At 37.4% G+C, this 24,742-nt stretch overlaps 1 protein-coding gene across 1 annotated transcript in view; it reads left to right on the top strand.

The window, feature by feature from the left end:
* Nucleotides 1-22,767, top strand: part of smarca2 (SWI/SNF related, matrix associated, actin dependent regulator of chromatin, subfamily a, member 2) — a 56,129-nt gene extending 33,362 nt beyond the window's left edge. Inside the window, exons 26-34 of the mRNA XM_062416736.1 lie at nt 415-642; nt 1,019-1,096; nt 2,584-2,802; nt 5,483-5,706; nt 8,968-9,073; nt 9,531-9,632; nt 10,648-10,774; nt 11,616-11,749; nt 20,230-22,767. Coding sequence (XP_062272720.1) covers nt 415-642; nt 1,019-1,096; nt 2,584-2,802; nt 5,483-5,706; nt 8,968-9,073; nt 9,531-9,632; nt 10,648-10,774; nt 11,616-11,749; nt 20,230-20,265 — 1,254 coding nt within the window. The 3' untranslated portion in view covers nt 20,266-22,767. The remainder of the gene's footprint in view (nt 1-414; nt 643-1,018; nt 1,097-2,583; nt 2,803-5,482; nt 5,707-8,967; nt 9,074-9,530; nt 9,633-10,647; nt 10,775-11,615; nt 11,750-20,229) is intronic.
* Nucleotides 22,768-24,742: the final 1,975 nt, after the last annotated feature.

Consider the following 24,742-nt stretch of genomic DNA (forward strand, 5'->3'; position numbering starts at 1 on the left):
AAGGGAAGAACCTCCACTCTGTTACAAAACTGGCTGCATTAAAAATCATTAGTTTTATTTGTCTTTTCATGATGTCTTATGGAAATATTTCCTCTTATTCAGATGCAGAACATGAGTGCATAGGTGGTGATCAGATGTTCTTTGATGTTACCTTGGTGTATCAAGGCTCAAATAGTGTTTTATACAGTGCTAAATGTTTGCTTTGATTTTATTCAGAAGCATATGGTAGCTTGAAGAGCAATGTTAAATAATAGTATAATTGCATCTTAAAATTTCTGACCTTACTGAGAAAAAAGGCTATTATTCTATCATTGAGTTACTTGACATTTAAAAAATAACATGATGCCTCTTTTATACTGAGGCAACAGAAATGGTCTCACATCTCTCCTTCTTTCTTCTTTTTGCCGATTTCAGGACCTTCAAGCTCAGGATCGTGCTCACCGCATCGGCCAGCAGAATGAAGTGCGTGTGCTGCGCCTCTGCTCCGTCAACTCCGTGGAGGAGAAGATTTTGGCAGCTGCCAAATACAAGCTGAACGTGGATCAGAAGGTTATCCAGGCCGGCATGTTCGACCAGAAGTCTTCGAGCCACGAGCGCCGAGCCTTCCTCCAGGCTATTTTAGAGCACGAGGAGCAGAATGAGGTATGGTTGTCTTTTATGTTTTATTATTTCTCTTTAGATTTAAAACATCTCAGGACTAAGATGATCTATTTGTGCCTGAGTGTGCGAGAGCCTAAATAGTTTCCCTCTAGTTAAATTAAGCTTGTTTTGATTGAATTAGCGCAGGCCCAGAGATAGCTCCCTAGATAAGATCAGCGAGTTACAACATTACTTACAACATAATATCGTTTTCTAACAGAATCACTGCTGTTTAATTGGTATTGGATTACATTTGCGTACCTTAATTGACCTGTGAGGCTTTCCGTTTTGCTCCAACAGTTAAAACAGAAACTGGAAAGATTGTTTATTACATTATAATTGTCTTGAATAAATGTTTTTTCCCTCAATGCAACTCCAGGAGGAAGATGAGGTGCCCGATGATGAAACCCTCAACCAGATGATTGCCCGCAATGAAGATGAATTTGAGCTCTTCATGGTAAGAAAAACAGGCATTTTACTGAGGCTGTAATGACATTTAAATTGCTGAGCAAACATCTGAAACGAGTGGTGGTGAAATATTAATTTAACAAAACAGTGGAAGCTGACAGCTGGCTCTTACATCTACTCTAAATAACTGTCGGTTGTCAGCTGAGACCATTATTTTGGTGAAATGTCATCACAGTTTCAATCGCCGTCAGACTCCAGCCAGATGCTTCTTCTTGCATAACAGATCAATTAATTGTCATGGTTACAGGTATCATTGTCACAATGTCACTCACAGTACACCACCTGGCAGTTTTACACCACACAGCTCTGTGCACATTAATGTTTGAAATGCTGTTTTTTTAACCATATGGCAGTTGAATTGCCTTTTGGTTCAAGTACTATTTTTCTGAACATGTGCACCCAAAGTTCAAAATTAAATGTATAGTTCCTTTATTTCTTAACATGTCACAACACATCAAGCTTAACTGGTTTCTGAATACAGTACCTCTTCTTTCATGTTCATGCAATAATAATAATAATAATAATAATAATGATGATGATGATAATAATAATCTTTATTTATATAGCAGTTTTTTTAAACAATGCTACAAAGTGTTTTACAGAATGAAATAAAACCAAACAAGGCAGATAAAAAATAAAGCAACGAGAGGCAGAGAGGTAAAAACAGAGGCACATATGTAATAGTACATGATGTGTAAAATAATAATACAATTATAAAATGCACAGAAGTAAAAACAGTAATATAACAAGATCAATTAATAGCTTATGGCCATGGCTAGCTCCATTAGTGCTACAATTTAATTTTTTCCTAAACATTACTCAAAACAATAAATCTGTTATCAAAACAGCTGGTGATTAGTATGTTCAGTCAATCAGTCTCCATGGTGACCAGTCGTCAGAGATCAGATATTTAGAAAAATGTGTATCTAACTGACTGGAGCCAGCTGAATCCATATTATGTAACGACATGAATGACTAAGCTTCATAAGCATCTGGAAGCAAGCCATAGGATATGTTTGGCACCAAGTTATTAACTAATAAAAGGGATCTGTCTGAAGGTGCCTTTAGTATTACTGATTCTAAAGCTGGATTTATGGTAGTGCATGAAGAGGTGACAGCAAAATGTAATAGGCTTCACAGTGAATAGAAGAACTTAAACATGCCAGTTTTACAGCATAAGAGAACTAACCTGGTTGGCAAATCTGGTTATATTACTATTAGTGTTGCCCATCATGTCAAAGTTAATGAAACAGTGTAAACATTTATTGTAGGGAATGTAACTAGTACAAAAAGTACAAAATGGCTTAATCATATATGATACATCCATCATCGCAGTGGTGATGTCAACGGAAGAATCAGACTGTTATTAACGCTTTGATTCAAATGTTCATTCACGTGGTCTAACCAAAAAGAAAAGAAAAACAACAACTGTGTGTTCGACTTTATGTAAATGTATCTACTTTCTCTCCTCTGTAGCGCATGGACATGGACCGACGCCGGGAAGACGCCAGGAACCCGAAGCGTAAGCCGCGTCTAATGGAGGAGGACGAGTTGCCCTCTTGGATAATCAAAGACGACGCCGAGGTGGAACGTCTCACGTACGAAGAGGAGGAGGAGAAGATGTTTGGTCGAGGATCACGCTGCCGTCGGGATGTGGACTACAGCGACGCGCTGACTGAGAAACAGTGGCTACGGGTAAAGTCGTTACATTAACTGCTATAAACTATGACAGAATATTCATTTATCGACCTGCATCGTAATGAAAAAGAAAATATTTTTCAAATTTCAATATCAAAACTTAGATTTAGGGTTAGCTGGACACTTTGGTCCATTCATTCACAAATTACATGGTATTTATTTTGTAATCTCACATTGTTTATTTGTAAGACGGCAGTTTAATTTCTTTCATCTGAAACAAAAAAAACTTGATTTGTTTATGCTCACATCGCCAAGAAGTTAAACACAAACTTCTGAAAGAGCAAATCAACTAGGCAATGTTTTATTCCCACTTTCAATACTTTCCTGCTTCCCCACCCTGTCTGTGCTACTCAGCCCCAAATTCATTGGTTCCTACTGATGACATACTTTAAAAAAAGGTATAGAGTAACACAACTGTTTTTGAGTTTGCAAGTTCTCCTTATGTCTGCATGGGTTCACTCTTCCTCCCACAGACCAAAAACATGCAGCTTAGGTTAACTAGGTGTGACTACGAGTGTGAATGGTTGTCTGTCTACTCTGTGTTAGCCCTGTGATGGACTGGAGACCTGTCCATGGTGTACCCCGCCTCTCGCCCAACGACCGCTGGGATTGGCTCCAGCTCCCCCCTCCGCAACCCTCTAGAGGATAAGCGGTTTGGAAAATGAATGAATGAATGAAAAAAATATTCAGTAATTTCATAAACCATGTGGGGATTTTAGTTTTATAGCAGGTGTAACTCAAACAGCAGGAAATAGTGCATTCAATAGTGTCTGTTTCTAGCTGTGGTTTAATACACATTTTACACATACTGGTTTATTTAGAGCAGCAGGAAGTGTACGAGGAAATCTAAATAAACAGCATCTGCGTTCATGGTGATGATTCACCTAGTGAAACACGGTGACTCAGTGAGCAACAGTGGAGCTGTTTGGCACAGAGGAATAAGATATCAGTGTTTGGATACATAGATTATACTTGTTAGTAGGATTGAATCATTGGTGGTTTTGGGTGTCAAGTTATGTCCCTAAGAGTTCTGTGCAGCTTCTCCACTTAAAACAAACAGCGTTTCCTTTTTCTTCTTTTATTTGCAGGTGTAGTTTAGACAGATGAATGGCATTAGTTGTATTTAATTTGTTGTTTCAGGAGGTGAAAAACCTTAAAACACAAAAAGAAAATGTATAATATATAAATAAATGCACATTTGCACGTATAGAAAACCCGAAGTTCTATTTCCCTTAAATTACAACATTAAGTGCAAATAAAGTAACTCACTGTCATAATGTTTAAGTTTTATATCAGGTATTAAATGAGTTTGTTGAAATTAAGAAAACATTTGTTGCAATATTATAAATACCATGATATTTTTTTTGCCATTAACATACAGTAAAAAAGTTTTATGGGGACAGTCTTATTTTGGAAAATTGTGTTTGTCCTCTACAGCTGAGGCTAATTAAAAGGCATAATTCCCGGCTCCTCCAGTCCTTGGGCAAGATACTTAACCCCAAATTGTCCTGTTGCTGTGTCGTCCTTATGAGCAGGATGGCACCCTGTGTGGTAGCTCCTGCCATCAGTGTATGAATGTGTGTGAATGGGTGAATGAGACATGTAATGTAAAAGTGCTTTGAGTGGTCATAACAACTAGAAAAGCGCTATACAAATATAGTCCATTTACCATTTAGATGGACGACCATCTACCTCTTCCTTTTTGTAACATTAACAACTCCACACTCATAATTTGGATGTAATGTAAACACTCAATGTGACATTTAAGGTGTTGCAACCAAATATATTTTTTTATTCATCAAGCAAAATGAATACCAAAGTCTTCAACATCACTGGATCTAATGCCAAACTTTAGCTTAGCTTGATGCTAATGGCACCCAGTCACCACCCACACAAGATATCTCGTGACACGCTCCTCTGAAGACACATCTCAGGCTTTGACTGATCCACCTTATTGACTATGGCTCAGGTGTTTCAGGGGGAAAACAAAAGAAGAACAAAGCAACTTTGAGACTGAGGTGTGACATGAAGTTGGAAATGTTCGCTGTTGTTCAAAGAAGCTTTAATCAAAAGAGGAAAGATGTGTAGCGACCTGTAGGCTGTCTGTTTCTGATAAAAGATGACAAGATTACATAACGTAGCAATCAAAAGTTTGGACACACTGTCTCATTTAAGGAGAAATGTGTCCAAACTTTTGACTGGTACTGTACATATAAGGAAATTAGCTGTTATGGGGGGAAACATGAATTTCTTCACTCAGATTTGTCACAGAAATGTTAAAGAAAGCCACATTTGAAGGATAAAAGTAAAAACTAGCCAGGCAAATGAGCAGCTTTCATGTATTTGTGTAATCTTTAAAAATTGTAATGGCAAATCAGGACCTAAATTAAATATGTCAGACATGTTCTTTAAAAAAGGGACCATAGATAAAATAATCAGCAGGAATGATGTCAAATATAAAACTTGGTTGATGACGAATGATAGCTATGTGAAGATGATGGAAGCATGATGGCAACAGTACTGCAATCAGTAAGAATAATCACTGCTGTAAAGTCATTTATTCTTGTGTTGCCAAAGGGGGAAAACTGCACACAGGTTGACAATAATACTAATTCTACATCATTATTTTGGACAAATCGAATTGATTGCTCTGCTCTGCTCTGCTCTGCTCTGTCAGGCCATCGAGGACGGCAACCTGGAAGAGATGGAGGAGGAGATCCGACTGAAAAAGCGCAAACGCAAGAGACGTCAGGACAAGGACTCGTCGAGCAGGGAGGACGGTAGCGCCAAGGCCAAGAAGAAACGTGGACGCCCGCCAGCGGAGAAACTCTCCCCCAATCCCCCGAAACTCACCAAGCAAATGAACACCATCATTGATACAGTGATCAACTACAGAGACGGGTAAGGACAGATTCATGGTCTCCTATGTCAGAGTATACTAATGAGACCCATGACTCTGGGATTAACTTTGTAGGAAGAACATTTAATTCGTTTTTGATTATTACTCCTTTTTTATTCTTCATATTTATTTCACCAGCAGTTCGTGGTGTGTTTGTTTGGTATTTTACCTTAAATGCAACATAAACTCCACTTACTTTCTGACAAATCACTACATTACAGCCCGTCTACAAGCTCATATATTAGCCGTGTTTTTCAGTCATCAGTCTTAACACCTGACTGAACAGATACACTTCAGCATGCACTTAATCAGGTACTTTAACTGCAGCCTCTAACATCCTCTTAAGGCTTCAAATCGTTATTCTTAAGACTTTCATGCCTGACACATTGTGCATTGATTTCTGAGCACTGTCAAAAGTGCTTCACAGGTCGTAGACCGCATTGACACGGGTCTAAGTTATATCCAGGTTAATCAAATTCAGCAGTGTCCCATTGTATTGCTGGAGGTCTTAGGTCTGTATGTCAAGATGTGGATCTGATTGGACTTTATCAGCTTGTACCATATGGTGTCATAATCTTCTCTCCATCTCACAAGGAAAAAAAGTGTGTTTCCTTGTGAGATGGAGAGAATGAACTGTGCAGGGAAAAATGACAAGATGCTATTCAGCTGCAACTAATGATTATTTTTTATTGTCGAATACTCAGCATGATTGATAGTTAGCTCTATAAAATGTCAGAAAATAGTGATCAGCCTAAAGTGTTTTTCAAATGCTTTTTTCGTGCTTGTCTATTAACTGCTTCAGCTCTGGACTACAAATGCTGCTGGTTTACTGAATATAGATAAAGAGCAACTTACCTTTCAGCCAGAGGAAGCTGTAAATACAAAAAGGTAGAGAGTGCAGAAATGTTAATGTGTAGCGAGGGGCTCAATTTTTTTTTATTTGCCTTGGTGGCGCTGCAGAGCCATTTTGTGACGCTCATTTCCGCAAACCATAAAATATCTAATTCTTTACAAGGTCTGGCATGTGTGCAAATTTTTTGGGGGTTTTCTGAGTTTTCGGGCACATATATGCTGCCAAAAATGCGTATGTTGTAGGAGAAAAATAATAATCCCTATTCATATTCAATAGAGCCTTCTCACTATTAGTGCTCGGGCCCTAATTATGATGTGGTTCATCTTTAAAAAAACAAACAGCTCTAGGAGTAGCTCTAGTTTGAGTTAGAGTGTTGCACATTGTGGGGCAAAGGACCATGCTGTGATTAGCTAATGGAAAATCCTCATTACTTCCTGGTCGGTAGGGTAAAAATGAACAGACATGAAGTCATGTCTTAGAGCATTACAGTGTGATAAACCTCCTCATATTCTTTCAGTCCTGCAGTCCTGAAACTTAGTGTGCTCCTGTGTATTTTTCTGTGTGCTCTGTTTTGTTGTGTAGATGTTTTTTTTGTTTTTTTCCTTTTTGCCCTCATGCAAAATCTAAAATCTGATGTGTGTGTGTGTGTGTGTGTGTGTGTGTGTGTCTGTCTTTGTAATATACACCCATGCATGGAAGAACATGTGCATTTGTGTTCCCATTACTCAAATATGCACTGGCTGACTATTACGCCGGCGCTTTTCCAGGAAACTGCTACCTGCCGTTCCAGCACTCAAATTCTTTCCTCTCCCAGTTGATGGTTGTTCTTCCCAGAGCATCTCAATCATAGCTCTGGCTCCCCCCCTCCCCCTCCTTCACTTAACTAGAGCGGGACAAATTTTGGAATTTGCGACTCCAAGGACTTTGGATTCCTACAATAGTAGCACTGTTTCCCCATTAAAACAAACTGCTCTTCAATTTAAATTTGATCTGGAGGTTCCTGATTTCTAATAAGAGTTTGATTATCACTTCAGTAGAGCCAGACAACAGTCTAGTCTCCATTTCCTCTGTAACCCAGATTAAGTTGTAACTTTGTTGAGCAACAGAGATTTCTGCATTTTTTTTAGCTATAGTATGTCGCAAATATGCCAGATTGTTATGACATTTTGAGGCTATTACAAGCCTTTGCTGAAGCCTTCATGATCACATTTCCATTCAGTCCAGTGTCTTTCACAGAAGTCAACATTTGGATGTGTTCCCAGAGATCCGCATTGCCTTGACAGTGCGTTGGGAATACGGCTGGGTCTCATTTAAAAAGTTATGATACCAGTACCAATACCAGTACCTTTAAAGTGGTACCGATAACAACAGAGTACTTCATTTGATAACTCTGTCAAATACACCATACTAAGGTCACAATGTCAGATTTTTAGTGTCACGATTTTTTGTGAAAGGAAAAATCACGAGTATACGATCATTACGATTATTTACACCATGGAAGGAAACACTGAGCAGGTTTTAATTAAATGTTTAATTCACTCACTTTCCTCAAGCCTAATTACTCAGTCAAATACAGCACACTCCTCCGCTGGATATCAGACACTCTCCCTACTATCTCGCATTGGATCATTCCCCCTTGAAGCAACGAGCTTTTGGCTGAAAGACAAACCATTTCAATTCTTCAATTTTTGGAACCCCTTTCTGGACCATACTGGAGAAAATGGGGCCCAGGCTCTTCAGAAGGGGGGTCTAAATGGTTTGGCATGGTCTGAAATAATTTGGTACAGTCATTCTTAATTGGCCATTACTTCGATATTATCCCTGTTGATTCTTGACGCAGTATTTTGTATTTGTGTGGGTGTTTTTATGTTTTGATTTGTTTTGTTTCCATATTCACTCGCTTTTTCTTTTCTTGTCTTTTAATCTTATTTTATTTTATTATTATTGTCATTTTTTCCCCACACATTTATTGGTCTGTCTTTTGGTGTCCTGATGTTTGTGGAGAGAAAGTTTTTGTTCTGTCTCGGTTTGTAAACTTCAAAAATCTATTTAAAAAAAATGTAAATTCAAAATACACCACGCATGACTTCACCACAACAGGCTGTATGGATTATAGCTGCTGTGACAGTGGGTCAATGGAAGAGCACTTGCAGTAAATTGAGTTAAATAATCAAATATATTGACAGAAAAATAATTGGCTGCCATTCTTATAATTGAGTAACTGCCATTGAGTCATTTTCCAAGCAGAAATACTGAATATGTCTTAGTCCCAGCTTCTAAATTGTAAAGATTTGCTGCTTTTCTTTGTTTAATTTAACAGTGAACTGAGTATATTTGAGTTTTGGGATAGTTTGGGATAAAATTAGATAGTGGAACATGAATGTAATATTGAATTATTTTGTGTTAACAGGTCAGGAAGACAACTCAGCGAGGTCTTCGTCCAGCTACCATCCAGGAAGGAGCTCCCAGAGTATTACGAGCTGATCAGAAAACCTGTGGACTTCAAGAAAATCAAGGTGTGTTGATTATGATGACCAAGGAATTGATATTCATGAGGAATAAGATGGTTAAAAGTGGAGTTTAATAGTACATAAATTCTCACTTTTTTACTTGCTATATTGATAATTTTAATGAACTAGTTGCAGAATATACAGCAACAAGAGTTATAATCAATCGAATACACAGAGAAATGTCTAAATATAAAATAAACTGAATTTTCAGCATATATAATGTATAAATCATACAATAGGTGAGTAGAAACTGTACCACCAAATACTGTACAACTGTCTAAAAGATTGTAATTTAAAAAAGGATTTACTGTTATGATTAGTGTGTGATTGAGGATTTGGGATTACGCACATAATCTGTGTGTTTTGAGACAGTAAGAGACAACGTTAACACATTCAGTTAAAGAAAGGAAGGGATGAGTTTGATTTAAGCTGTTTATCTATGCTGATGTTTTCCCGTGTACAGGAACGTGTCAGGAGCCATAAATACAGAAGCGTGGGAGACCTGGAGAAAGACGTGATGCTGCTTTGTCACAACGCCCAGACCTTCAACCTGGAGGGATCCCAGGTCAAAACTGTTCATCTATCCTTAAAATGTTCTTTTCAGAAAATCTGCAGCTTTTTACTCTCAAGTAGTGATGAAACAATCTATCCCTCAGTCAAGTGAGTGTAGTCATTATTCATCAAGAACAAATATTTTCTGGCTTCAGCTTCTCCATTGAGACAATTCAATATTTCCTGTGTTTTATTAAGCTGTAAATTTAATTTTTTTTTACTGTCATTGTTGTCTGACAAAACAAGACATCACTGTCACCGTCATTTTCCAGCTTGGCTTTGTTTATTAACAGTGTCAGCCTCTAATGATTTACACCATCCCACAAATTGTGTCCCAAAAACTCCCAAAGAGTCCAGTAATGTGTCCCAAATCACATACTTCTGTTAGTGCAATATGTACTTGTGTTATGTGCAGATTTCGACAGGTTGTTGTTGTCTCAAATCAAACATGGCAGTGATTCACCTACTGAAAACGAGGATTAGCTAGTTAGTACGCTTTTACATTTGCATTATTGTTACTAAATGATATCCTATATCTGACAACAATATAGTGCAAAAAACACATTTCTATAATGTGGTGATGTTCACCGTAGTTACAACATCCTCGGCCAAAATTTCCAGTTTGAAAAGTGGTCCCTCCTTTTCCCCTACGTAGCCGAGATGGCGGCCATTTGTGGCGAGAAGTGTCCATCGTTTCACACACTTGCACACCGCATTTTTCCATACTTCTCAATGTGATTGCGCATATGTACCCAAAATATGAAGTGTAAGTACAGAAGTATGCAATAGGACACTCAGCACAGATTTCATTCTTAAGGTTTGAATCTGCTTCCTGTAGATGAGAAGAAACTCTAATAATAATTGCCACTGAGCTGCTAGTTTTTCTCCATTTCTCTTTCCATTAAAACTTCATATCTCATCTCTTATTAACCTCACATCCGTCTTCTGTCTAACAAGCTCTTCTCTCGCATGTTCCCCCTATCACACATCATTCACACCTTTTTTTTTTTCTTTTTTCAACTCTACAGATATACGAGGACTCAATCGTCCTCCAGTCTGTGTTCAAGAGCGCCAGGCAGAAGATTGCCAAGGACGAAGAGAGCGAGGATGACAGCGATGATGATGACGACGACGACGATGAATCAGACGCTGAGTGTAAGGCGCACCAATTTGAGGGCACACACACACACACACACACACACACACACACAGGCGTTTCTCATTTAAATTCTACACTGTAATCTCACTGAATCCTGTTCTGGTTTGAGATTCACTTCACCGCCGTTCCCAGTGGGAGTCGTGGATTTCTGCTGCCTTCAAACTGAGAAGCACAGACGAAAACAGCAAGTGTAAAAGACAGGAATAAAAAAACAGGGCAGAAAGAACATTTTTGACTTCTGATACATTATCTTAACCTGAAAAAAAACTGATCTTAAACTGCACTTGCTTTCTTGGAGCTTTCAAACCATCTTCTTCGAGGTTGAATAATCAAGAAAAACTGTTAGATGAAAACCATGAAAACCACTGTTACATGCAGTTGTGAGAGACACAGAAACGGACATTGAGTAAAAAAAACAAATTGTATTTTATTTCTGAATAAAAAAACCTCGAAAGTATACATGATCTTTGTTTTTATGCATTACTCACAAAAACAAAGTACAGCAGGGTTATAAAGTTTCAATACAAATTTCCGTTTTTGAGCGAGAGCACTAAAACATCGCCAGTTTATTGGTTTTCTGTTTTCTGTTTTCTGTCATCTAGTCGTTTCCTTTATACAAAAAAACTGAAAATGACCACAAGTTTTAATGCTGATGTAATTTAAGCATAAGCTGATGATTCCAAGTATAATCGCTCAGTCCTCACAGCCTAAATGTGGGTGGAAACAGACGAGACAGGGTAATCTATGTTTTTCAGACACACCATTTATATAAAAGTCTTTGTTCGGTGGGACCTTTAAAAAAAACAACTCCTTCTTTTCCTCTTGTCCTCCTTTCAGCCAAGTCAGTGCGGGTTAAGATCAAGCTAAGTAAGGAGGCGCGCAGCCATGACAAAGGCAAGAAGAGGCAAAGCCGAGGGAAGGCCAAGCCGGTGGTCAGCGATGACGACAGCGACGAGGACCTGGATGATAATGTAGGTCATTCCACTCTTCCGTGGCATTTTAATGTGTCATTAGCACATCTTCCATCACAAAAACTAAATCCCACAGTGATCTGTTTGCTTAGGGAAAGTAAAAATATGCACTGCTGAGCAAAATTCACTGCTTTAAACTCAAGGCAGGTTTAATCTTCGTGGTTATAAGTCTGATTTGATGAATGGGAGAAATATATTCATAATCCTGACATGAATTACAACTATCAAATTGTTTTAATAATGTTGGCTGACACAGTTAAGTCAGGCTCACAGAGAGATAAAACATGCTCAGTGCTGTTTGACACTGTGCTGCTCAATTCCCCGTTTGTCACGATCCCGAGTCCCGCTGGTTCCCTTCAGCAGCTCTTTCACACCTGGCCTACCAGGAGCTTGAAGTTAATCACGGTTAAATTGTTAAAAGGAAGTAAACAGAAAAACAGCAGTACTCTGGGTCATTCTTTTGGAGAAAAAAGAGGTCATAGTGGTTAAGTGGTAAGTAGGGATGAAGCATGTGTATTCAGATCTGTGTATTTCCTGCCAACATTCATTCCTTTCTCCGAGAGGCAACCGCATGCTCTGAAGGGTACCATATGTACTGCAACAAATGTCACACACGAGCCCCAACGTCAGTGCAGTTAAAGGCGGCAACAAAGGATGACTCAAATGAATGAGTAATATGTCACATTTTGGGGGGGATTAGTCAAATACATTTATCAATTAATTACTATTGTCTATAAAACAGGCATTACATGTTTCTAGAGTCTAAGATAATGTTGTGAAATGAGTTGTTTTGTTCAACCAACAGTCTAAAACTGGATATTAATAAGCAAACCTTCACATTTAAGAAGCTGGAACCAGAGATTATTTGGTATTTTTGCTTTAATTATGAATAGATTATTACATTTGTTGACAGTGTTTGTTTGTTTTTCAGTGGAGTAACTGATTAACCATCCAAGCACCAAGCAAAACTGTCTGTAGCAGCTCTTCTGCACTTTATAATTTAACACAGGTTGAATAGAATAGAAAGTCTTTATTGTCATTGTACAAAGCACAACGAAATTGAGATGCTGTCTTTAAGTGCAGAAACAAAAAATAAATAAATAATTGCCATTATTTAATGCAGTTTAGTGCATTAATGGCTTTAGCTTAAAAGCGCAATATTGGACAGCAGACTCCCATTAAAGAGTCAGGGACTGGATGTCTTCATTTAGTGAACATTTAATTACAATTCTTCATCAGCGGATGGTACAGGTGATGACATATTCAATAAAGAAAAAAAACTGACTTCAATAACCATTACAGTGCCTCTCATAGCGATATATTAACCTTTTACTGATGAAAAAATTTAAGGGAAATGCGCTTGCATAATGCTAACGAGCTCTAACGAGCTCTAACGAGTGACATAACTGCTGTTTAACTTCTATAAATACAGTAAAATTTATATAAATCAATAAACAGGTTGCGATTAAACAAACAATCAAGAAAACAATACTTAATATAACTTATTTATCATTTAATGACGCACATTAGGAAAAATAAAATTAGCCAGCTTTGTAGTGTCTAACACATAAACTGGACAGGAAGGAAACAACAACAACAAACTTTAGTTCCGCCCTCAATCTTTCAAACACTGTCCAATACTAAAATGTTATATTACAGATTATAATTGGCTTAGCTTTTCAGTCTGCAGTAACTTTTCATGCTAACTTATGTGTTAAATGCCAGAATGTCAGTGAAGAAAAGCAATATAAGAAAACTAAAAAAAGGTAAAAATCTGCAGAAAGCTCACTAAGTGGCCCTAATGAGACAAATTCTGAGTGAAGATGCACCTTCAGCAGGTGGATGGAGAGCAGAATAAAGTCCCAATTTAGAGCTAAACTTTGCATGAACTACCTTAACTATGTCCTCTATAAAATACAGCAAGGTTGTATTTAATCTAAACTAGATGTCGACAGGAGAAAAGTGATAATGATCCCTCCAGAGATGCTACAGTGCATTCAAATTAAGTGAGTTTTTAGGTTGTAAGCCATTAAATAAATAAATATCCTATCATGAAGCCATCTCTCTCTGGCACTACTGTGTTTTACTGTATCACCCACCCTCTGTTGTGTTTATCCTCCTCTTCACTGGACCTGTACAAACAATCCAACATCATCTAATTTGCTGCCAGCATATGATGAAACAAGTAATGGGGAAATTAAAACCATGACAACCACAATTTACGTACCTATTTTCCTATAATGAGCATCTAATAGAGACCTCATTTCCTCCGTTTTAACCTGCTTCTGCTCATCCTGTGGCAGATGTGAGTAAAACCTTCACCGCACGCTCACATTAAAGAGGTTCAAAGTTATCTTCATCTAATAAAAGCACACATTCTCTCTCACTGCTATTTTAGTCAATTACAGTGAATGCTTATTATCATGACCTTCAGATGCAGTGCATTGACAAAGCACTTACACTCATTTACACTTATTATGGCTGCTCTCTCCTAACCCTGGTTTAGGGTGGCACCATCATGTTTTACATCTAAAATAACTCTTCACTTCCTGTAATTGAGGATACATCCTATTGACTTTGGTGATCCTCTGACTTTTTCTCTCACTTATGCTGTTAGAAATCTCATGTCAGTATACTAATGTGTGCATCTTGCTCTAGTGCAGCCTCACAAAGCAGCTTGCATAGCTGTAGACGAATAAAACTGGTTTCAGTCGTGTCCAATAGAGCGGAAACACTTCTATATATATACACCACATATCAGCCTGTGTTTCACTGGAGCTACAAACACAACACTTAGGGCCTGATTAACTAAGATCCCAAATAAAGGGTACTAAATTGCATGTGCAGTCCAAGAGATTGCACGTTTAGTTAGCGAGTGTTTTGCAGGTGATCTACTAAGAATAACTGCACAATGAAATGATGCAGATGCAACAGGTGCAGACAGCAGTGTTTAAATGAGGGTTTTGTGTCTTAATGGAGAGTTTGAATGAGCAGAAAGCCTGCAAGGGCAAAATGAATATTAAACCCATGGAATTAGAAGTTCTAGTGGAAGAGGTTTACAAATATATTGAGTTATAACAAAAAAAAAATATTACCAAAAAAAAAAAAAAAACGCCATATGGGAGAGTATTTGTGACAAAGTCAATGCTGTTAGTAAAACCAAAAATTCTGTCATTGTGCCTCTGTCGTCCTCCTCTCCACAGTAACAGCCGGTTTATACGTTCCCTTCAAACATATTATTTATAGACACAGTTACCATCAGCAAAATTACCTTCAGGTTTGGTAAATCTCAATGCATGTGCTAAATGACATATTTGCATTTTCTCCTGCCTGTATTTTGCATATTCATTATGTGAAACGTACTAAATGGACAGTGCTTATTATCTTGCACATTTGAAAGACACAAGCCTGAGTGAGCTGCATTAGTAGATCAGCTTGCACTTTTTTTCTTTCTTTTTTTGTGCATTTTTTTACACACACAAACCCATTAGTAAATCAGGCCCTTTAAGTGTATTTTCCATGTGTATCCACAGTGATTGTGTGTTGGGCTCTGAGCGCTGCCAAAACATGATTAAACCTACACTCAATACTGTGCCTGAATGCATCGTATGTAGACACAGACTCAGGGCTAAAGCTGCTGCTGCTCTGCTGTTGTGCTGCTCACCCAGTGCCTCCTAGACACAGTGATATAGTCTTGTTTAATCTGCTTTTGATCCAGATCTGCATCAAATTAAATAAAGTAATAGAATCATGCCGATAGGCCCATGTTGGATTCTTGGAGTGAATAACTAAATCCCGTCTGGCATGATTAGAGGAATCTGTTTCTTATATTCTCCTTAAATTGAACTGCTTTACACGGTATATAAGGTGTACTCTCTATTTTTATACACTAACACACATTTTTAGAGTAAATACCTAAATCCTGTCTGGGATGATTAGGGTTTTAGAAATGAATTGTAAACCATTTTAAAATCTGTTTCTTATAGTTTTTCTAAATTCAGCTACTTAAATGTATATTTATACACACACACACACACACACACACACACACACAGGTTTGTCCTCTATACTTGTGAGGACCTTTAAGCTTCAGACTATGGTGCTTCTCACAAAGATAGAAAGACAATCCCACACATGAATTGCAGTCGCTGCTCACACTGTTTACGTACTAGTTAAATATTCTGAACATCTACCACACAGTTTCCATCATCAGTTCATCCCAGTGTCTATCAGCCTTTTGATATATAAGCCACAGCGCTTTGCAAAAGCAGTCTTTGATTCCTGAAGTAATAACAGCCTGCCTTTTCTGTCATGAGATATCATTTGCCTCCCGTGACCGCTGAGTGTCTTCCATCAAAGACTGAACTCTTCACATTTAAGGTCCTATTGATTGGCACGTCCTGAAAGGATTTTGAGAGGATTCTTCATTAGTGTTTTATTTTGAAGTATGTGTAGGTGTGAAAAGGTCAGCTGGTGAGGCCCGTACGGAAACATCAGTTGAGACATAATTATAGTCTGCTGTCGGCTAGAGGTGCAAAAGGTAAAAGATATAAGCAGGTACCTGTTAGGTCGAGGTCATTTCCAAGAAAAGTAAGTGAAAAACATTTCTCAGCTGAGTTATTCTACCTTTCAAAGCACTCAAGGACACCTTACAAGACACACATAAATAAAACAACAACATTGAAGTAGGAGTTACAACAATAGTACAATAGGAATAAGTGTGTTTTCAGGCAGGATTTAAAGGTGGAGACAGAGTCAGAAGTGCGGATGTCTGGTAGGAGGGAGTTCCAAAGGCGATGGGGCAGATCGGCTGAAGGCTTTTGACCCCATGCTGGTTAAGTTGGCAGATGGAGCAGAGAGCTGGATGGCAGAGGAGGATCAGAGAGTTCGAGAGGGCGTGAGGATATGAACAAACTCAGAAAGATATAATAGATGGTGCCAGCTTGTGTGAAGGATGTTGAAAGTGAGGAGCACAACCTTAAAATCAGTTTACTAGATTTACGAGGAGAATTACAATAGTCCAGACGGGACGTAATCAAGGAGTTAACAAGAATAGTGGTGCAGGTTGGAAAAGTGACGGACGAAGACGATTCATATTGCGTAGGTGAAAGTACGCACACCGAGTAACATGAGTAACCACTGATGTGGGATTCAAATGATATGATGTTTAATTTCTGATATTACTTGAGATATCAGAGGTTAAAACCTTTTAATTGGTTATGTATGAGCTACCTTCTTTTTTTTCAACAGTCCATGATGCAATCCAATCCCGGCAAGGTTGACTTATTGGCTCAAGATCAAAGCACAGGATCAGAGCTTCTTAATCTGATATTAGTATAGCACAATAAGTAGAGTATCAAAGCGGTAAGAGATATTTCAGACGCCAGCTCAGATCGGCATTAAACTCTCGGTTAAATCATCAGTGCAAAATATGAACACCTGCGTTTGAAAATATCTGGCTCTTTGATAAAAATGTTGAAGACGGTGTACGTTAACATTTAAGGGTTGAATTTAACTATAACTCCCAAAGTGCGTTTAGGCAAGAAACAGCCAATTACCAGCCAGCCACGTCTGTCGTTAACAGCGGGTGGAAGCTAAAGATAAACAGTGTTGAGTGAATCAGTTCAGTTAAAGTTCAGTAACAGCGGCATCGTGTTTCAATTACAACTTGAACTAAAAAGCATTTTGACTTTATAACAGCTCTGATTTGCATCTCTGATTGGCTTCTTCTCCATAGCAACAGTGGCCGAGGCTCATTGATATTGATCCTTTGAAAATCAACTAGAGTTTTGGTTAATGTCATTAAATGAAGGAGTCAAATACACCAGTCAGTCATACTTTATATACCGTATTTTAATTTTCCAGAACAATGTTACCGCTCTGATTGGTTTCTTCTCCATAGCAACAGTGGCCGAGACTGATGGGTATCGATCCTAATTTAATCTAAATCTCATTAAATGCATTGATCAACTTCACCAGACATACTTTACTTATTTTTTCATTTTCCACAACCACATTGAATAATGATTGGATTGGATTGGTTGGATATCAGCAGAATTATTAGTGTCTGATGCAATGAAGTGAAATATTGTGAGGTGACGGTGTCTGATTTATGAGCTCATATTTATTATTTACAGATTATATCAATTAAATCCACTTGTTGTTTTAGTTTAGTTTAGTAGCTTTATTGTCATTATATTGAGGGTCAGACAACAATATAATGACATTTATATAGCACTCCCTGAGCCATAAGAACATTTAAGACAATTAAAAACAATTTAAGACATAAATTAAACATTGATCATCTATAAGAGCAAAAAAGTGCAAATATAAAAAGGTGCAAACAGTGTTAAAATGATCATACTAAACCAATTCAGTGAACCAAGTGAAGCTTCCTGCAGTTTGTGTTAGTAAAAAACAAACTGATTGGTGTGTTCTGGTCAGATGTGGACAGTTTTGGGACAGATTGCTGCAAGCCTGGCCCCTGCTGGCTGCTGAGCTCGTCTGACCAGACTCTCTTATACTTTTAAATTATTTATTTGACATTTGACATCTCTCTGGAAATTATCTGAACACGTTTAGTTTTACTTTAAGATAAGAAGATGATTCATTAGTTGATTGACCGAACTAAATATGTATATTTTTTAAAGAAAAAAAAGGATCTGGTTTCAGCTTTTCAAATGTGAAGATTTGCTATTTTCTTTTTAGTCTTTTAAAATATTAAACTGGATATAAGTTTTGGACTGTTTGAAAATAATATGTTAAAAAAAGACAATATTTAAAAATATATCAACGTTATATATATATTGGGATTTCTTTTCAAATTTCTGACATTTTCTGGACTGAAAAAGACAAACAAAACCAGATTAATTGATAATGAGAATAATTAGTTGCAGCCCTAATAAGCAACAAAACATGTACATGTACATTCAATTCCTCATCTGAGCTCTAATCTGGGTAACAATGTAATTAATATCAATACTTTATTAATAATATAAATGGCCTTTTAACAACATCCATTTCACTCCTTTTAAAGCAAAATAACTGTTGCCTGTTGCCATTTACACAAATGTGAAATCTAAAAAGCATGAAAATTGCAATTTGATGTGACTGACAACAGCAGTGAGTGTTACCATAATACTCAATTCAAAGAGATCACTTATTTATTTCCCTTCAATAGATTTTGGTCAATCCTCTTCTTTAAGAGCTCATAATATGCTCTTTTCTCAGTTTGATACTTTCATTTTTTGTGGATGCAGCCTCTCGGTCTCACTCAGCCTGAAACTGGATGTTTTGCGTTTACTCAGTGCCTCTTTCTCTCTTCTGATTGGCCGACTGTTTTCTGAGTGATGCACATCCAGGCCCGACACAGGTAACAGCATGCGTTCTAGCTGCTGTAGGTAAAACTTAAAACTTGCTGCTAAATTACAATCGCCACCACTGAAGAGAATGTTTTCCAACCTTTGGAGGGCTGTCCATTGGCAACTTTGCCTTCTGACATTAACTCAGCGTTTCCTCCGAACCGTCTCCGACCTCCTGATGAAACACAGAGAACAGAGGAGAGAAACTAGTGTGACCATAAAAGAAAGTAAAGTGCAGCAGAGCAGAGACTCTCAATTAAAATTAAACACGTGCACATAAATTAGGTAAATGTTGTTTATTTCAGGAGCGGCAGTAGGTGAAACTTGTGACTTCATAACCTTACAGATGTCCAAACATCTCATTTTTAAATGCACATTTTCTGAATACAGTCTGTGTGCTTTTCTCCTTTTCTCCTTGAACTGAGCATTTGACCTCCTTCATAACCATATTAATACAAATATTCATGATAATAAATAAATGTAAATCTCCCTTCCTGCAAAGCGTCCCTTCTTAAGTGGGAAGATGGACGATGAACTTTAGCAGTCGTGGTGCATCAGTATTTTTATTTGTGCCAACAGTGATGCTGAACTGCTGCGTATTTGAGGTTAATGTAAACAGCCACGTTACTGTGTGAATATAAATGTAGTGAGACACTTCCTCAGCTGTCTATCAGTCATGATGGTAATGTACTTCTATCTTTTTATTTTATTGTTTTTTTTATTAACCTTTCCCCTCTCTTTCTACTTTCTACTTAACCACAGATTTAAAAATTGAACTTCCCCTCCCACCTTTTTAAATTTCTTAAAGTCTTTCTTCTCCTTCGACAGCTGCCCACATTCACCACGGGAGACGATGTTAAGAAAGAAAGAGCATCACTTTTCCTTTCTTATTTCAGGGTGTTGATATATTCAGCTCGCAATGACCTCCGCTGCCTCTTGTTGATGCTCTAAACAGATAATAAACCTTCATCACAGGGTGTTTGCCCTCTCTCTCTCTTTGTGCCTCTTTGCCAACCTTTAAATCTCTTTATCTCTCTCTCTCTCTCTCTCTCACTCTCTCTCTCTCTCTCTCTCTCTCTCTCTCTCTCTCTCTCTCTCTCTCTCTCTCTCTCTCTGCAGGATCTGTCAGACAAGAGCAAGAGCGACGACGAGTGAGTGAGTGAGTGTGTAAGGGGATGGATGCGAGGACACGAGGAGATTTTGATGTTTATAGCACTTATAAACGAAAGGACGGTATCTTCCATTACTGTTGTTCAGGTTCATATCCTCTATTTTTTAAAAATGTTCACTTTATTCATCGTCTTTGATTGTTTTGTCACGTGCAATTTGTCGCCCCCCCCCCCCCTTCTCACCAGCTTGGAAATGTATTAGTAATAATCAGCTACTGCAATACCGATCTGCATATATTCCTGTTTTTAAGACAGTTTTTGTAGTATATTTTTGAACTTTTTGTGATTTAAAAAAAAGATTTGAATTCAATATGTGGAGAAAACTTACTTTATTTTCAATCCCTTGCTTGCACTTTCAGAAAATGCAATATCCTAATTTTGGAGAAAAAAAAATAAATATATATATATATATTATTGCCAAGGACGTCCAAATTAAATTTGGGTTGCCACTGTTAAGTAAAAATGGCTACCAATGCAGTTTTTACTTTTAGAGCACAGCTCAGTTTTACGTCGTGCAGTGCCAAATGTTGAAATGTAGATAAATCGTCAAGTGGCCAAACCCCCCCGACCCCCACCCCTTCTTAGTTACTGTTGCTACGCCTGTCAAGCTTTCTGTTCCTAAACCGCACATAACGTAGTTTTAAAAGTATTTTTTTTAGTCCTTGAATTCAGACGGAGGTTCTAACGTCTAAGTGAATTTTTGAGTTTTTATGACTTTTTTTTTTTTTTAAATGGTCCTAAATATAAACTTGATGGTTACATATTCTGATATTGTGCCAAAACACTGAGGCTGAAGCGAACATCCTCACCATTTAATTAGTATTAAATTAACCCTTACATACTGTTCAGGGTCAAATTTGAGCCATTTTTACATTTGAGAGCCGTCAAAACATTTTCCTACATTTTTCCTATTGTGACACACAGCATACAACAATGGAAACAAAATGCATCATTTTTTTAAATTTTGGTGCAGCTGATACACATTTTTATATATGTAAATGTACAAATTTGACAGGTGTTTATTTAAAAAATAATCTAAAATGAGCATTAAAACATGTTGAATTCATCATATTCTATAAAATGTTCTCCTGGACCATAAAACAGTGACTGTGAATTTACTTTCGTTTCTATACGTTGATCAAATATTTATGAATGACTGATGGGGAATTTATGAATGTGAATTAGTGTACAGATTAATTAGGAGTAAGAATATGAACAGTATGTGAGGGTTAAATGTTAATTATAAAATTAGTACAAACCTGTTTGTATACTTTTTGTGATTTGACACATTGCCTTTTTACTTTTAATGTAATGCAAGAAAAGAGGACTAACCAGTCGTGAAGATGTCTTAATCCACAAAACACACTTAATTAATGATGTGCTCTTTAACCTTAGAAGTAATGCTGGGTTACAGCAGTGGTCGGTACGCTAGTTAGCAGATAAACGCACGGTTAATATCATTTCTTGTATTTTTTTAACAAAAGCTTGATGGGCCAGCTGTGCCTAGTTACGGTTGCTCAGCTCTGATTGGACAATCAATGTCGGAGGGGGGGGGTTGGTTTGCGTTTTTGAACGTTTTTTTGAAAGCCAACAACAAAAATCTCAGTCGTTTGCTCGATGACTTACAAAATTATTTTGAGATGGATGTTAATGCTGAACGCTTTGTAATTGCTTTTATTAAGAAAGATGTAACCTTGCATTAATAGAGGTGGCACATATTTTAGCCAAGTCAAATGTATTTCATGTATTTCATCTTTTCTTCTTAATGCTTTCAAGTTGTTGTGTATCAGCAGAAATCTTGACTTTGTTTGTAATACTTTTTTTCTCTCTCAGAAAAAGGAAAAAAAAAGGAGAGTGTTGAGTTTATTTTGATTGAGAAAATGGCCTTCAGAGCAAAAAAACACCTTGTTGTATTGTTGAGTAAAAACCAGCGTTTTATCGTAGCAATAAATGTAGCTTTTTTTTAAGCGTCTCGAAAACATTTTGCACCACGCAGTCTTGTTTCAACAGATTGTAAAGAACCGAGTCTCAGCTGGATTGTTGCTGATTATTAGAGAGACAATGTCAAATATTACATTGAAAAAAAAGGAGAGAAAAAAACAAAAAAAACAGTATTATGGGTATGGAAGAAAAAGAATCTGATTTGAATGACATTCAATATAACAGTATATTTTTGACAGTGTTTTGATTTATGCATTTGGATTTGAGGTGTTTTGTGTTCCTGTGTTACATTTGAGCCCCTCATTTTATTAGTTTATATATGTTTATGTAGCATGGACTTTTTTTGCAATATATGTAATGTACTGTTCACATGCAGATGTCGATTTTTGTTTGTGTAATACGTGCTTGCAGATTCATTCTTAAGTGTGACTTACTCTTTTGCTTTCTTTGCACAGTGTCTTTGTGGTTGTATCTCATAGCCCGGGGCAAATAAAATCTCACAGACTTTCAGCACAAAGATGGTGTCTTTTTCTTTTTCTTTAGGGAATCGTTTCCACCACCCGTTTTTTTTACGAGGCGCACGACTGACAGCACTTAAAGTAAATGCTGTTTATACTGGAGAGTCCTCAGAGGCCTGACACGTGAAGAAGAGCTGCACAGAAAGTAAAGCAGAAGATAAACATCAACCTCCTGCATGGTGCATTTAAACTCTGGGGGCCTTAACGCATAAAATAGAGGTTTATGACACAAACTGTGTACTCACTAAGATAAATATAGCTACACACCTTCTTTTTTTGTCAGAGCTATACAGCTGTGTGTGATTCTGTTCTACAAATGTAAGCTTATTTATAATATTACACATAATACTATACAAAAGACTACCGACTGGGGTCCCCAAGACTAACCTACTATAAGAAATGTATTTCATGTAATTAATGCAGACTGGGAACAAAAAAGAAGGTTATTTTAGGAAAGTTACCGTTAATTGCATATTGTGTTAAATGAAAATTTAGGTTCGTCCACCCCTGCTCCGACCCCCGATAGTGTGTGATTCTTTATATTAGGACCCTTGGCAAACATGAACTCAATAAATAGTTCCATGTATTAAAACTGCACAGACAGAATTGGGTGCTTTTCACTACATGATAAACATTTAAAAAAAACACTAATTAAAAGGCAGAAACAGACAATGATATAAAGTCACTTTCAGTTACAGTTAATTTGTATATTGTGTTAAACGAAAATGTATGTTTGTCCACAGAGCACATGAGGAGTTCTGTGTCCGCTTCATCTGTCTCCTTCAAAATGAATGATTCCTCCTACCTCCGATAGTGTGTTTTACTTTAAATTAGGACCGTTGGCAAACACAAACTCAATAAATTGCACAGGCAGAATTTAGTGCTTTTGACTACATGACTACACTTTTTATACATTTAATAAAAAGCACTAATTAGGAAAAAGAAACAGAAAATGATATGAAGTCATTGGGAACAAATGGACAAAGCCAAAATAAATCAAGGAGTTAGGAAGTAATAACTTTAACCCACACCATGTTTCAAGTTATCATCATCAACCCAAACCAATGCTCTTTCCCTCACCAAGTGGTTTCTCTGTCTGTAAACCTAACCAGATGTTAACCACACTGTTGTCATAACATAAAGCATCATTATTTTATGGCAGTGATTTTTAACAGCTCTGGAAAGATTAGAAAATGCTCCTATGGGTCGTTCTGGAGTCTATGGTGCAATTAACTTATACTGTCTTTTAATTGTCAGGATGTGTTCATTTCCTTTTAACCGTTTGTTTATCATGAGTATGCCAATATTATAGGAGTGTAATGCTTAATTGGTGAACTACACTTTTAAGTTACACTTAGGCTGCAGAATTTTACATTTAATGGAGGATTTTATTTTTAAATGACAGTGTTACTACATTCAAGTAAAATATCTAAATGCCACCACCTTTCCTCCTTCCCTCCCTTCCTTCCTTCCTTCCTTCCTTCCTTCCTTCCTTCCTTCCTTCCTTCCTTCCTTCCTTCCTTCCTTCCTTCCTTCCCTCCTTCCTTCATCCCTCCTTTCCTCCCTCCCTCCCTCGCTCCCTCCTTTCCTTCCTTCTTCCTCCCTTCCATCCTTCCTTCCTTCCTTCCTCTCTCCTTTACTCCCTTCCTTCCTCCCTCCCTCCTTTCCTTCCTTCTTCCTCCCTTCCATCCTCCCTTCCTTCCTCCTTTCCTTCCTTCTTCCTCCCTTCCTTCCTTGAATCGAGGACAACAGGAAGGTTAAACGTTTTTAGATTTATTGATAAATTGTACATTAAATAAAAAGGTAAAAACTATTGAAAAAATATGCCTGTTGTTGTACATCTGGCAACATCTCTGTGTGGAGGATGAATCCTGGCACACTGGCATCACCCACAATTTTTTTTTTGGAGAGATATCTTAAAAATCAAGGAGCAGCAAAGACCTCTCTCTATTATTCATTTGTCTAACTTTTCTTTCTGGTGTTTAATGGGAGTGAAAACCTTAT

The sequence above is a fragment of the Scomber scombrus genome, chromosome 4 (genome assembly GCF_963691925.1).
Source record: "Scomber scombrus chromosome 4, fScoSco1.1, whole genome shotgun sequence".
NCBI lineage: Eukaryota > Metazoa > Chordata > Actinopteri > Scombriformes > Scombridae > Scomber > Scomber scombrus.